The sequence below is a fragment of the Etheostoma spectabile genome, chromosome 14, assembly GCF_008692095.1.
Source record: "Etheostoma spectabile isolate EspeVRDwgs_2016 chromosome 14, UIUC_Espe_1.0, whole genome shotgun sequence".
Classification (NCBI taxonomy): domain Eukaryota; kingdom Metazoa; phylum Chordata; class Actinopteri; order Perciformes; family Percidae; genus Etheostoma; species Etheostoma spectabile.
In genome coordinates, this window is record NC_045746.1 from 19,464,841 (window position 1) to 19,479,269 (window position 14,429).

The window sequence follows — 14,429 nt, forward strand, 5'->3', positions numbered from 1 at the left end:
CCAGCGGTCCCAGAACTATCCCGTATACGAAATGTCGTCAATATAGACCAATTCATGCGATACACGCAGGGTGCCACTAGGTCCCATGCAACCAGTATCTTTTATTAACCTACATAGCAGTAGTAGTGTATTAAATGTAAGCCATTGAAATTGAGAGTATTGAAATGGGCCACTGATTAAAATGTAATGCATGTCACGTCAAGGGGCCTACAAATTGTTTCTGATGGCTGCACACCGCACTTTCAGGAATCATGCGTTACACCAACAAATACGACAGCTGCTGTATACTGTAATGTAATTAATAATTGCCTTTCATTATGTCATGTACACAGAATCAGATGAGAAGACCAGTCACATTAAATACATTGTTCAATTTATTGAAAAGGTAAAAAAAAAAAAAAAATTAGCACAGTGAAAGAAAATTAGTAAAGTTGTTTGACTGATAATAAACCAAAAACAGGAATTAATCATTTTGGCAGTTACGGAATTTATTTTTTTAACTCTTAATCCTTGGGGCCACAAACAGATTCTTCAAAAAATGAACAACCAAACTGCAAACAGCTTAAAGAATAAATGAGCAGAGCTAATCTTGTCCTGGTTTAACTGAAGTGGGACAAAGATGGTGTTATTGCCAAGACATGCCCAAAGAGGACGACATTGAAAAGAGCATAATTGTTTAGGGAAAATAGAACATACTATGGGATTTGCGTGGTGTGGTTTAAGGTGAGGTACTGTTGTAAGGTTACTGAGTGTGAACACCTGTGGAGCAGCAGCACAGAGGAGGCAAAGGTGTCAAATCTGGTTTGACAAAAACCATGAATCTCCAAAAAATTGTTTTAGGAACTAGTATTCTACATTTGACCATCAACAAAATAACACAATGCCATTTTAGTAATTTAAAGAGGCCAATGGTCATGAAAACCCAATCATCTTCTACAGAGGGTGTGAACTGAAGACAGACGACATCACGCGTATATCCTCTACCCAAGGGAAAATAAAATGATTGGAGTGTCAAGGTTTTTACCCAACAGCATTGCCACACCCACTGTAGATGAGATTAAATATATAGTCAGGGTCTTTAATGTGTCATCTATTAAAAAATATGTCCTTTTTTTACATCCCGTTGAAGCATTTTCAGACTCATCACATCTCCCAGTAATTAGTCACAGGAAAATTTAATTCAGTGTTAGCAGGCAATCTTGCAGGTCCCCTATCCCATGTGAAATAGCACGGTAGTTGCACATAATAAATATAAAAGTGGGGTGCTGGTGTACTTCTGCCCCATCGCTATTGTTTCTCTTACACAAACACACATACGTACACAGCACTTCCACCCCCTCCCTCCCAACATCGTTTTGTCCATGAATACTGATGGGTCCCAGTGTTCGTCATCAACCGCCTTCAGGTGAAGTGATTCAATGTTTAGTCGGTGGTCATCGTGTATCTGTAAACAACAGTTGCTGCTTTTTAGTATTATGGTAATAGTTGCAAAAAATTTAAAGTGACAAAGTGAGTTAGCAAAACCTTGCATTAAGTTTTCTTTTTTTTAAATGCTTGGTTAAATGCTCGTTGTCTTACCGGGTCCTGTCAGCAGTTCTTCATGCCTGAACATCCACCAGCTCAGGGGGCATGGGGGACTTGGGGTGTTTGCTCTCAAAGTGCTGCTTGAAGGTCTTGGGGTCGGGCATCTGTGTCTGAAAAAAAGATTCCTAGTTAAAAATAAAATATATACTGTAATACAAAAAGTATACTAATACATTAAATTGATTAAAAGAAAGTAAAACTGGCATATATGAAAATAAACAGATGTTTTTGTTTGCAATGTTGGTTACATAAAACAGTGAATTTGCAGAAGCCGTCTTGGGAAAAAAAAAAAAAGTAGATCAAAAGAAAAGAAGGTAATGACGACAACTGTAGTAAACCTGAAGCAAATGACATTAGAGCAAATGTGCTTTAGAAGTGTCAGTCTTCCTGTATAATAACATTCACATTTAATTTGTTATTTTTGTTTTTAATATTCAAATAAGATTCAAATATTAAATGCTCAAATGCAGCCGGTTATCCATACCTGCTACACTTGTCAGGCTTATGCATTGTCAATGCCACTAGCAGCATGTGGTTGTTGTTACACGTTACTTCCACTAGAGGGACTTTCAACATCAGCCTGGCATTAAAGGGGATCTTCGTCATAGCGCATTGTATTTCTGGCACGCAACTCTCCGTTTACATCATTTTCCATCACGCACACAGCAACAAACAGATCAACACATAACTCTGTAATAAAATATTATCTAACAAGCGTATTGAATTGGCTCTGTTGTAAAGGCTAACATTGCTCCGTTTTTTTTCTCTTTCTAATAACGTGTAGAGCTGTCTGTTGGGCATTGCCTTGGGGCGCTTTCTGCTTCATCTTCAAGGGAGGTAAAAAAGACGAGATGCCATGTTATGACTGCACAATTGATCAAATATGTATTGTAATCCCTATTTTGGCTTCCCGAAATTAAATAAACACCATCGACTGCAACATTGACACACGGCTGTTCATTGTTAAATTGCCCATATTACTTTCTGGTTCATAATTGTATTGTGAGGTTGTACCAGAATAGGTTTACAGGGTTTCATTTTCAAAAAATAACTTATTTTGTTGCAGATCCTGTTTTCACCCTGTGAGTTTAGGTCTCTGTTTTAGCTATAGCGTGAGACATCTCACTTCTATACTATCTTTGTTTGCACATGCACAGTAACTAAGTAAGATTACATCAGCTAGATAACTCTTTCTCCAACTTTGGTCAGAACAAGACAGGACTAGCTGGGAGACTTCTTGTAAACGAGGGGCACTTGTGTAATACCTGCAGAACAGAAACATGAAGTAGTTCTTGTAGATGATGGTGAACTAGTGCGTGTTGTAGCAGTGTTTTGCCATTGAGAACGAGCTATCATGCGCTACAGCCACCTCGTCTCGGCTAGTTACGTAGCAAGCCATGCAGATTTTGAACAGCTCACCCGGAGACTGAAGGCAGAGGACATTCAGAACATGTGTCTTACTCAAAACAGCATGGATAGTTTTTTTTTCTCCAAGTTTATATGCGTGTGGAAGCACCAGAGACACATAACACCCAAAATCCCAGAAAAAAAAGTCAGTTTTTTTTCATGATATGGACACTTTAAATCGCATGAAAACACCAGGCTTCTACAGTGTAACCATAGCTGTTTGATGTGTGTAGAGGGTTGCCTCTACACACATCAAACAGCTCGGTATGACGCGACTCAGCAAGACATTTCTCCTTTCTCAGCTAAGATGTACAGCACTGCGCTGCAGTCACACATTACAACACATGCAAAATGTAACTGGAGTGTGTGCCAGCGATTGAGCCTTTTGGCAAGTGCAGATTTTACTGCGCACAGGCTGTAACTCAATGATTTTTGGGCGGACTGTACAACTAAATCTGATCGGCAGTCGGCTGCAGGTAATGTACTCACCCGGCAGACAGGGCAGGTGTGGACCAGTGCTGCCTTCGCTGCAGTTTTCTGGTCAGCGGCCTGGCCTTTCTTCTTCTCTGCTGCCTTCTTGGCGTTCTTTTGCTGAGACTGAATCTTCTGCTGCCCACGAGCCATGGCCCTCAACTTTGACCTACAGGAATAACAAAAAAAAGAGACAAGTTTATCAATATGTGCAACTTTTATTGGCCAAGTTGTAGATTGCAGCTTTTGTCTGCTTACACAACATATAAAATGATGTATCAAAATACAGGGTGTAAAATCACCAGCAGCAGGTAGATTTAGGGTGTGATAAGCCAGCTGGGTTTTCCCTGCCATTGTAACGCAAGACAATACAAAGATACAAAAATTGCATATGCTTATTTTTTTAAAGTTCTGTAGTACAACTAGCAGGAGACAAGTTATAATTGCAGTAAGTTCGGAGACACTACCTTATTTTAGCATTAAATTAATTCATATTTTTGTTGTATCTCTTCTGTGTTGTAGTTTGTGGACGGCCCCGAAGCACTAACAGCGTCTCAACACCAGAATTGAACAGAGTTAAAAAAGCACAACTTATATGCATTTATTTCACATCTACTGCAGCAATGACATTTTGAACATGTTACGAGGCTAAAAGCACATTTAAAACTTGCCCTTCAGCGTCCTGGGTGCAAACTGTAGCAGGAGGATAACATGGTGGAGGCAACACCAACTGTTTTTGATTTTTCTCTCTACTGACTGCACTCCAAATTTACAAACAACAGCTACGTCAAGGTATCTTACGTCAAAGTAAATTTGTTTTGACACAGAGTAACACTGCTGCAAGAGTTACGACACATAACAAGCACAGGGTTAAAACAATTAAAAGACAATTGTAAATGTGTAATGTGCATGTGGGCTACTCAAAGAGCTGTGCAAATTGCAGATTACAAATTGCCATTTTCTATACTAAAATAAGTTAAAAACCATCCTTCCTACATTCTTCAATTCATCCATACATGCCTTACACACTCTATCCTACTTTGAGTTGGAATCGACCGGAGTTCACCTTTAAGGTGCAGCACCCAAGTCGTTCTGGACCGCACCTAAGCTGAACGAATGTAGCTAAAAGACTTTGATCTAATAATTGAAGTTGGACTTCTTTATCAAGTTTTGTCTTTAAGCTTTTTGAGCGTTATTTATAATCTGCTCTAGCTTTTCCAAAATTTTAGACACAGATATGGTTATAATAACAGTCCAAAATAATGTGAAATGAAGGGCAAAACTACCACAATGGGACCCAATCCGTCTATAACGAAACGCCATATGACCAAATTGTTATTAATGAAAAACGTCACGTGTTCTCGAGGAAAGACGCCTAAGCCCACTGATAACATGACACATTAGCATAAAAAAAAAAAAAAATACAAAAATTATCCAAGCTGGATAGTATTTTTAACCTTCAAAAGCCAATTTAAATATATATTTATTGGCACTCGGCTAAAGTTTTAAACTACGTTCACAATATATATTTATTAAATACTCAAAAGTGTCAACATTGCGTGGACACAGCTTTCAGTTAGAAGATGCTTTACGTGTTATGCTCAATAATTAGAAGTACCGTTAAAGGGAATTATAATGTTAGCACACACACTAACGATTGTTTTATACAAAAGTGATTCCAACTTTGGGAAAGACTAATTTATGATTGTAGCACACATATTTAGGAAAAATGACCAAATCAACTAGCTAGTTAAATCTGCGGAACGGGGGCATCTGCGCCTGGTGGAAAACCCGTTTTAGTTAACGTTATCCATGTTGACAATCACGTTTAAACACACTTTCCCTCTAAATTAATAAACATGTCAAGCAATAGCTGCTGCTTTGTTCTTGTCTGTATGTATTAATTTAGTTGTTATGGGCCGTTGTATCTGAACTTGTTTGAAACAACCAGTTTAGCGTGTTAGCACCATGGTTAGCACAGGCCCTTCTTCAACCGGCGCCGCCTTGCTAATACCGTTAGCCAAGTTAGCTGGCCGAAGCTAAGACTACGGTGACTCGGAATTACTACACATCACAATGTTATATGAGTATAGAAACAACACTTTCGAATACAAATCAGGGTTAGCTAACACCAAACTAGTTTGAACTGTTAAACAATAATCATAGTAACGTTATTCAATTTCACGCGGATTTACCTTCGAGATTTGTCTCTCCTCGCTCTTTTGTCGGTCTCTTTTTTGAATGCCAGAAGAATTGTCGAAGAAGGTTTTTGAACCGTCGTGTTAAAACCTGCCTGAAACTAACAGCGCCCCCTCAGGCCCGGAGCGGAACGGCAGCCTCAACAGCAGCGGCAGGTGCCTTCAGTGGGCTATTTGCTTCTGGGAATTTGCGAATTCAGTTTGCGAAACGTTCGGAAATTAAACGTATTGAATAATAATAAGACGCTTTTTCCTGTCTGGAAAATATACTGGTTTTGATTGCAGCTTACACTTTCAAACAGCACAAGAGCACACACAAACTTACAATGAACATGTAAACCGCTCTGAAAAAAACACGTATTGAAACCACAAGGAAACAGTATGGTTTACACAAACAACGCTTAATATTACATTTGCATTATTTATTGTTAATCTAGCCTATTTTGATCCTTGAATTTAAACTTTTAGTAACAGCTAATACCGTTTAAATTGTTAGATCAGTCTTTCTACATTGAAAACGTTCAAGTCTTTGAATAGAACAACAACTTAAATGCAGACGAATGGAGCTGATCAGGGAAGTTACTATTTTTATTAGAAACTGTGGAAGCGGACTCTGGCAGAGGAGTTAACATAAAGTTATATTTAGATCAACTTTGAACTATAGAGAGTTTAATTGCCACATCTTCAGAACTAATAGGACTGAAAATGTTTGTGAAAATGATGACATAATTATATGTCTGAGATGCAAACAGGGTGGGGTGGCACAAAATCTGTGTGCGGTACTTGTGGCCTCAGTTGCCCCCTTTCACCTTTGATTGTAATACACCTATTAAAATGTCTGTACATAAAACTTAATCAAGTAAGTAAACACGTGTGTCTGTCTGTGGGGGTGATAAGGATCAGTAAGGAAGCTTTTCTTAACATACTTTAATTATTGTGTGAAGCTTTCATCATTAGGTTTTAGAACATTATAGAACATTATTTCAGTTCCCTGATCATGAGACATCTTACTCAGTCCCCCATACACAAACAGTTCTTATGTTAGTGTATTTCTTAATAAAATATAAACTGGTTATTTGCAGAATTATAGTTAGTTTTAACTTGATATATGGATTTAAGCAGTTAGGTCTTCTCTCAAATAATCTTGATGATGTAAAGAAAACATGTTGTATATTCTTCAGAAGAGATAATGTCAAAGTTTAAATTTAATCTTTGATGTTATCTCATGTAGAATGTAAGACAAAAAGGGGTAAAACTCGCTACTCTTAAGGTGCTCTAAGCAACGTCATGCTTGTTTTTTGCGACATTTGTTGCCACGTGGGAACCTGCAGCAAACTTCTCCTCACTGTCCGCGAGCTGCCTGTCCCCAGAACACACTGTAAAAAACCCTGGTCTCTGTAGACAGCCCAGGGTCTACAAACATCAACAAAAACAAACTGTCCCCACCTGCACCACAAAGCATACACACACACAGTGTTCCAGCCAACAACCAACAAGAAAGATTTTGGGGGCTAGTCTTGTTGTGTTTAAAAATACTTTGAACGTCAACAAGAAATAACGTCACCCAACATCGCTTAGAGCACTTTTAATAATAAAAACAAAACTACAGTGTTTTAACACAATGGGACTCAGACCTGCAGTCTGACCTCTAGATATTCTGATAGAAATGAAGAGATGATCTTCACAACTAATGAAGAAAGAAAAAAAAAAAGTAAAACCTCAGATGTCAAAATACAAAAACAGGACTTATGCTGTGGGTTCGTTGGTTTAAACCCCAGACTATCAAGGTAACTATTTCCTCTCCTGCAGTGGTGCTCTTGAGAAAAACCATTAACTTGTCGCCACCGTCTCAAAACAAAATAAAAACCAATTCAAAAAATATTTGGATATATTTGTGATTGTCAGTCAGAATCTCTGATCTGGAACGTTATCGTCTGTAATAACAGACTCTCCCTTTCCATTTGTGTGCGTCCTGTCCCAAAAATGCATTTAAACATAAGGACGGAGTCCTTATGTTTTCTTTCGCCCAGCGTGTTTCCTTGGATTAGGATGGCAACAAGATCTTGGCTGCAGCTGTCGCCATGGTCCTGCTGCACCCTCCTGCACCCTCCTGCACCCTGCTACACCCTGCGATGCTCGGCAGTGTCCTGCTATGACATGAACTACTGCGACTACCATTTAGTCACTGTTCCATTATCTCTATTGCAGGGGTCTTCAACAGGGGGTCCGCGACCCCTAGGGGGTTCCGCGGAGGTACTGCATGGGGGTCGCGAAAGTTTTGGTTGATTAGACTTTTTTTTATATTCCCCCCCCCCCTTGCAATTTTTTCCACTAATTGAAATGTCTTTAAATACACATTAACATGAATTCAACACACTGTAGTAAACAGATAAATGGAGGCAGAAGATGTCTTTCAGTCATCAATGCACACATGGCACTATAGGACCAGTTTGATATAACACAATTTTATGCAATATATATAATTAGGGGGTCCCCGCTCCATCTCGCCATCAGTTTGGGGGTCCTTGGGCTGGAAAACGTTGAAGACCCCTGCTCTATTGCATTACACCCCCAACCGGCACAGTCAGACTCCGCCTACCAAGAGGTCTGGGTCCCAGGTTTCTTCCTAAAACAGTTTTTCCTCGCCACTGTCGCGCTAGTTGCTTGCTCTTGGGGGAATTACTAGAATTGTTGGTGCTTTGTAAATTATAGAGTGTGGTCTAGACCTACTCTATCTGTAAAGTGTCTCGAGATAACTCTTGTTATGATTTGATTCTATCAATAACATTGAGTTGAAATTGAATTGTAACTGCTACATGTTGCATGTGTGAAACTGGTTATGTAATGTGCGGCTGCCTGTCTTAGCCAGGACAATCTTCAATTCAAAATGTTTTCCTGGTTAAATAAAAGCTAATAATTATTTTTGGTAATATCAAATAATGAATCTCTGAATGTTTTATTTATTTATTTTGGGAATCAACAGCTGCAAGAAAACATGTACAAACATGATAGCTATACGATAAAATACTGTTGGAATAGTTAACATGAATTTGAGTCTAATCCTGGTGTGAGATTAAACGTGGCAGCAGTAACATTAATCCAGAAACATAATTTATAATATATATAATATTTATAATAGTAAAACACTGACACAGAACACTTCAGGCTACTGCACAATGACTACTATTACTTTTGATACTTTAAGTACATTTTGCTGAAAATACTTACTGAAAATACTTTTACTTATAGGGTTCAAATGAACGTGTACTTGCCATTAGGTTTTTTTTATTATAGTATGGGATTAGTACTTTTACTTAACTGAAGGATCTGAATGTCTTACACTACTGGCTGAATCATATTTAAATCCAGACTCTTGGGTCTTTAGAGAAACTGCTTATATTTTTATGATTATTTGGATTAATTGATTTGATTTGATTGATTTCATATAGGGTTTCAAAAGAGTTGCATGTGATTTGTAGAAGGGAACTTATGGTCTGTTAAAGACTGCACACACTTCACATCATTGATAATAAGGTTTTTCCTGAACAGGAACATCGGGGCACAGTCCAGGTCTTGTTCCACAGACAAAGGGAAGCTTCTGTTCACAGAACCAACTATTCAGGTTGGGGAAATCTAACAAGAAAACAAGAGAGGAAAGTCACTATTCTTAACTTAGAAACAGGTTTACTCCCCACGGTGAATCCTTCCTGTAACATTTGCCGTCTAGATTCATTGGATGTAGTGACTGTACCTGACCAACGACTTATTAGGAGACACCTCCTCCATTTGGTTTGGTAGGGATGGAAATCCAGATCAAATTCCGAACCGTCACTCCACAACCAAACCGAGCTCTGCAAAAACAAACAAATAGCATGTAAATAATGGAATACAATAATGGTTAAAGGGACAGTTACACATTTTTTAAAGTGGTGTTGTATGAGGTAGGCTACTAACTTACAGTGGATGGCGGTCTGCACGCACCCAGTTTGGAGAAGCAGGCGCTGACTAGGTATTTTTATTCACATGTTTATTTAGCAGCGATGTTGAGCGATGGGTCCATATAGGCGCCTAAATTATGTTTAACTGCTGCCTCCGCTACTGTGGTAACACACCAACGGATAAAGTATCTCATACAACTCCACTTTCAAAGATCCATTCCAAACTATCCCTTTAATCAAAGTATCTCAGAAAAAGGTTCTTTGGAAAAACAATAGTCTGAATGGAAAATATATGAACATGCAGTATATATACAATATTTGTAGTTCTAAATTAAGAAACATTTAAGACTCATTGAAATAATCTAAAATCAAATTATCTTTAAGGTGTGAGATTTTAAATACAAATATAGGGATGAATCTCTGTAAAATTATGTTTGCATATTACCTCAACTGCATTATTGCCACCAATCCAGGCTGGGCCGTTCGTTTCTAAAAAGCCTTGGATGAAGTCATACTCCCCTTGGTAGTGGATGGATGCGAGGTTGGCACCGTATTGTATACAGTATACCTGTAAAAGCAGAGGTGTAAGGCTCTTACGGCAGGCAGAAATAATAATAATAATAAATTTCATTTGTATAGCGCTTTTCCCTAGCTCAAAGTCGCTTTACAGAGTAGAAACAGTAGATAAATATAAAAAATAAAATAAAAAATCCAAAAAAAACACTAAGGACAGGCAGAACAGAAGAGATGGGTCTTCAGACGGGACTAAAAAAATAGTATGGCCTTCTTCAAATCTGCGAATAATGCACATGTTTTCAAACCTTTTTACCTCATTTTTATTTGTGGGAAAGCAGAGTGAGAGACAAAAGCTTTAGAGCCAGATGTGTGGCTAAAGTTACTTTAAGTATCATTGGACAAAAAAAATAGATTTAGGGATCATTTCTGCAATATCTGGATGCAATTCTCCAGTACAGCACTGTTGAGATTAGTTTGACAATGTAAGACTAGTCTCCAGTCACAGCATTGTGTGATTCAACACCTGTAATAAAGATTGTGATGTTGTTGTGATGTTGCTACCTCGGCTTCTATCCAGGTCATTGGGGTGTCAATGAAGGAGAAGCATCGTGAATTGTAGCTTTGCCAGTTGAACGGACAGTAGTTCTCCCCACTGTCATAGTATGGAGACGGGGGGGTTATGTAGTCCTGCCATTTATTCATCCTTCCTGCAGTCCGACGCAGCAGTTCCCCTTCGCCTGGAAGAAATAAGCATTGATAAGAACCGACACAATGGCATTTTGCAAATAATTTCCCGATAGACTGGATAGGCTTTGTCAACATCCATGACTTTATTCACGACACAATGGAAAGTCCATAGTACAGTAAACAAAATCAGACAATATATACAAAAAATATAGCAATAAATATATGGTACAATTAATATCAAATGAAAAGGTTAGAAACCTTCACCTGACAGAGCTGGGTTCAGTGTGGACTAATGTCAGAATAATACTGTTAAAACTGACAACCAGCTTATTAATCTATATATAAAATCTCTTAAATATGGCAGAACAGGTAGGCACAATAACACTAACAAACGTTTGGCTAGCACTACACCATCTTGGTAGTTTAAAAGGCAGTCTCATACCATCACTATGAGCCACATTAGGGGACTAATAAACAAAATAAAATTAAAAATCAGTTAAATTAAATTTAGTTTCTGTAAGAATGCCACAGGTGGGCAGTGTCTAGCAGGGTACAGAATGCTCTAAGCAGGGGGTCCTGGACCCCTGCAGGGTCCTCAGTTACTGCAGGCAGGGCCCCCAAAGGCTTAAGGCCGACCTTCACTTTATTGTAGACCAAGTTGAATATACAACTTGATTTTATACAAGGTATGAAGTAGGGGGTCCCTGATCTGACTCTCTTTCAGTTAAGGGGTGCTTGGCCTAAAACACATGTAAGACCTCTGCTCTAAATAAAGCTACATTCAACAGAACGCAAGCTACAGGAAATGAACATGCAAACATATCAGCTTGAGCATAGTGTACATCTTACTACACTGTCGGTTGATGTCTCTATCATCTGATAAATCATAAACAATAAGATGGCTGAGATATTTAATCTCACCACACACTTAATAGCATTTTATTTTATATCAAAATTGATCCTACACTGAGAACAAACCTCCAGAAGTTGTAAAGCAGCACTATGTGGGCAAAAGATTACCAAATCCTATGTGTACACAAGGTGATTGATGAGAATACTGCCTATCACACGTCCTGCATCACATGCATATTACTGTCACAAAACATTATCCATATACACATTTAAAAGAAGACAACAAGTTTGAGGCTTTTGGTTCGTGGTCCAAGATATTCTCTCTTACCTCCAGTCCTGTTTTGCTGAACCTGCACATGTTCCTCCATTGGCTCTGCAGAGGAATAAGAGCAGCGTTATATTATAACTACTTCTTATGTGACAGTTGTGCATGTTCAGCAGAACAGGAGTCACACTTTCATCCCGCTGTTTAACAACTGCTCATGAATCTACATTAAAGTAATACTTCTATAATTATGAAAATATGAACGTTGCACTGTTCCTTGGTACAAATAAATAAACATGCATAGTAGTTGACACAGTTGTGTACTGTATCTATACACTATTTTCTCCAGAACATCATTTTATTAGGGTAAATAAAAGTTTAAACTACATGGCGCAGAGTAGCATCATTTATTGAGCAGCATCTCTCCCAAAATGATATTCAAGTACCAAAATAAAGTATACAACTGTATCAACATGTTTTGTCCAATGAGTGTAATTCATAATGAAGTAACGGTTACCTTGGTATGTACTGTGAAAGAGAAACGACCTTACTGTTGTGTTTCAGAATCTTTTAAATCACGTCTCGAAAACCTTTTGATAATGATAGCACATTGTTTGATTTCCAACATGTCTTGTATGCTCTATTATATTATTATTTATTGTTTTATTATTCCATTTTATTTTTGTATTAACTGATTTAATCTGCCTCCTGAAATGTTTTAATCATGGTTCAACCATGTAAAGCCCTTTTTAAATAACTGTAATAAATAATAATTAGTAGTATTGAGTCTCACCTGGCATCACCTCCTTCACTGGATCTGCTGTGGAAGAAATTTCAAAAACTATTTTTATGACAAGCTTTTATTAAGTTGGTAAAGTGTAACAATGTCCGTTTTATTTTTATTTTAAAGGAGTTGAACCTGGAGCTGCTGCGACAAGGACAGAGTCTTAGTACGTGGGGCTCTTGCTCTACCAGGGGAGCTATCCAGGCGCCCCCGAGTCAATGTCATTTATGAGGACAGTTTATATTGCAACTTAAAATGAAACCCTTTTTTTTATACCATTTCCATTTTTGCAATCAGTATATCCATTTCTTAAATACATTTTTCCCCCATTCATTACTCGAGTCTCACCTGCTGCAATGCTCAAAGCGAAGAAGGCGGCACAGAGAAGAAACATGACCCTCATGATTTAGATTGGGTAATGGACGGCTGCAGAGAAAATCTAATAATCAGAAAAAAGGCATTCATGAGAGAACATTGTAATATAGTTTGTTGTACAAAAACATCCATAAACTGTAATGGAAAGCTCCCGTACCAAGATGCATTTAAATAAATTTTTTTTACCTTCTTCAGTAGAGTTGAATCTTTCAGCCGAGCATCTGCAGCTTCTGGAAAACTAAACTTATATTTAAGGAGCAACAAGGAAATACTCTTTGAATTTATGACTAACTCATAATAATTGCTTTAGGCAATTGATTCACTCTTATAAGATGAATCACTCATTCTGTTTTTTGAGACACAAAGATCATAGTTAGAAATTCACACCAGCTCCTGATTAAATGTTGTCAATGTTCGGAGATTTTCTGGCCTCAGATGAGGCTTCGACCGGTTGTCACTGGTTACAGTGTTCCTGAAGCAGATATCTACACTATGGCTGATGAGATGTGGAGAGGCAAAGCAAAACATTACACCTAAACGTACCTCGCAGCATTTGGTTCTGGTTAAAAGGCTGAATCTCCTCCCTTACCTTCTGCTTCACAGTCACAAGTTATACAGACCATAAAAGACAAATAAACCACAATCCTACGATAAAAACAATATCGAATGGATACATTTATAAAGCACTTTTATGTAAAGTGCCTAACAACTTCATACTCACCTCTTCACACACTTTAATGGCTTCTCTCAGGATGCTGAACTCACCAACTGAAGAAATACTGGGTCAGGTATGTGAAATACTATGTTGTATCTATCTGATGAAGATGTAGAAGGGACATACTGTACGTTCTGGTTCTGTAACCCACTTGCAGGGAACTGAGCCTGAAAGTGTACTAGCAGCTGCTGAAAAAATCTGAGAATCTAAGAATCAAGCAAGTAGGACACCAATATTTCCGAGGGCCCTCGCAAAGAAATGCACAAATAACCCTTGTGCATCACTAGGGACATTTTTGGCTTTTTATTTTTTGATCATTTCGTGTTGATGCATATGGCAGAATATTTTGGGTGTAAGGTTTTTTTTATCATCCTCAGGTGCTATAATAAGTTTGCAGACACTACAGAGTATGATGCAATGCATTATAAACAATGTTACTAAAAAAACATTTAGTATACAGAAAATCATTAAATTGCTGCATAAAAACCGGTGACTTTATATAAACAAACTGGTTATGATGAGGACTGAAGTCAATTAAAAGATTTAACTCAAAGAAAGTCAAAAATAATATATAGCTTTAGGGCACTTTATGGACAGTTTTGTTGTCCTTGAAGTTTTTTTTTTTTTTTTTTTTTTT

General features: G+C 37.9%; 1 protein-coding gene across 3 annotated transcripts; it reads right to left on the bottom strand.

Moving 5' to 3' along the window:
- Positions 1-1,108: 1,108 nt before the first annotated feature.
- On the bottom strand, positions 1,109-5,832 carry zgc:91910 (Zinc finger protein 706-like). Of its 3 annotated transcripts, none has more exons than XM_032535942.1 (4): positions 5,658-5,832; positions 3,481-3,631; positions 1,579-1,694; positions 1,109-1,444 (listed from the first exon to the last, which is right to left on the bottom strand). In XM_032535942.1, exons 2-3 carry the CDS (start codon positions 3,613-3,615, stop codon positions 1,599-1,601), a joined length of 231 nt encoding a protein of 76 aa, XP_032391833.1. In that variant the 5' UTR covers positions 3,616-3,631; positions 5,658-5,832; the 3' UTR covers positions 1,109-1,444; positions 1,579-1,598. The 3 variants fall into 3 exon arrangements, with proteins under 3 accessions (XP_032391833.1, XP_032391832.1, XP_032391835.1); XM_032535941.1 differs by having other exon boundaries at positions 1,109-1,447; positions 1,569-1,694; XM_032535944.1 differs by having other exon boundaries at positions 1,555-1,694.
- Between the last annotated feature and the right edge of the window lie 8,597 nt (positions 5,833-14,429).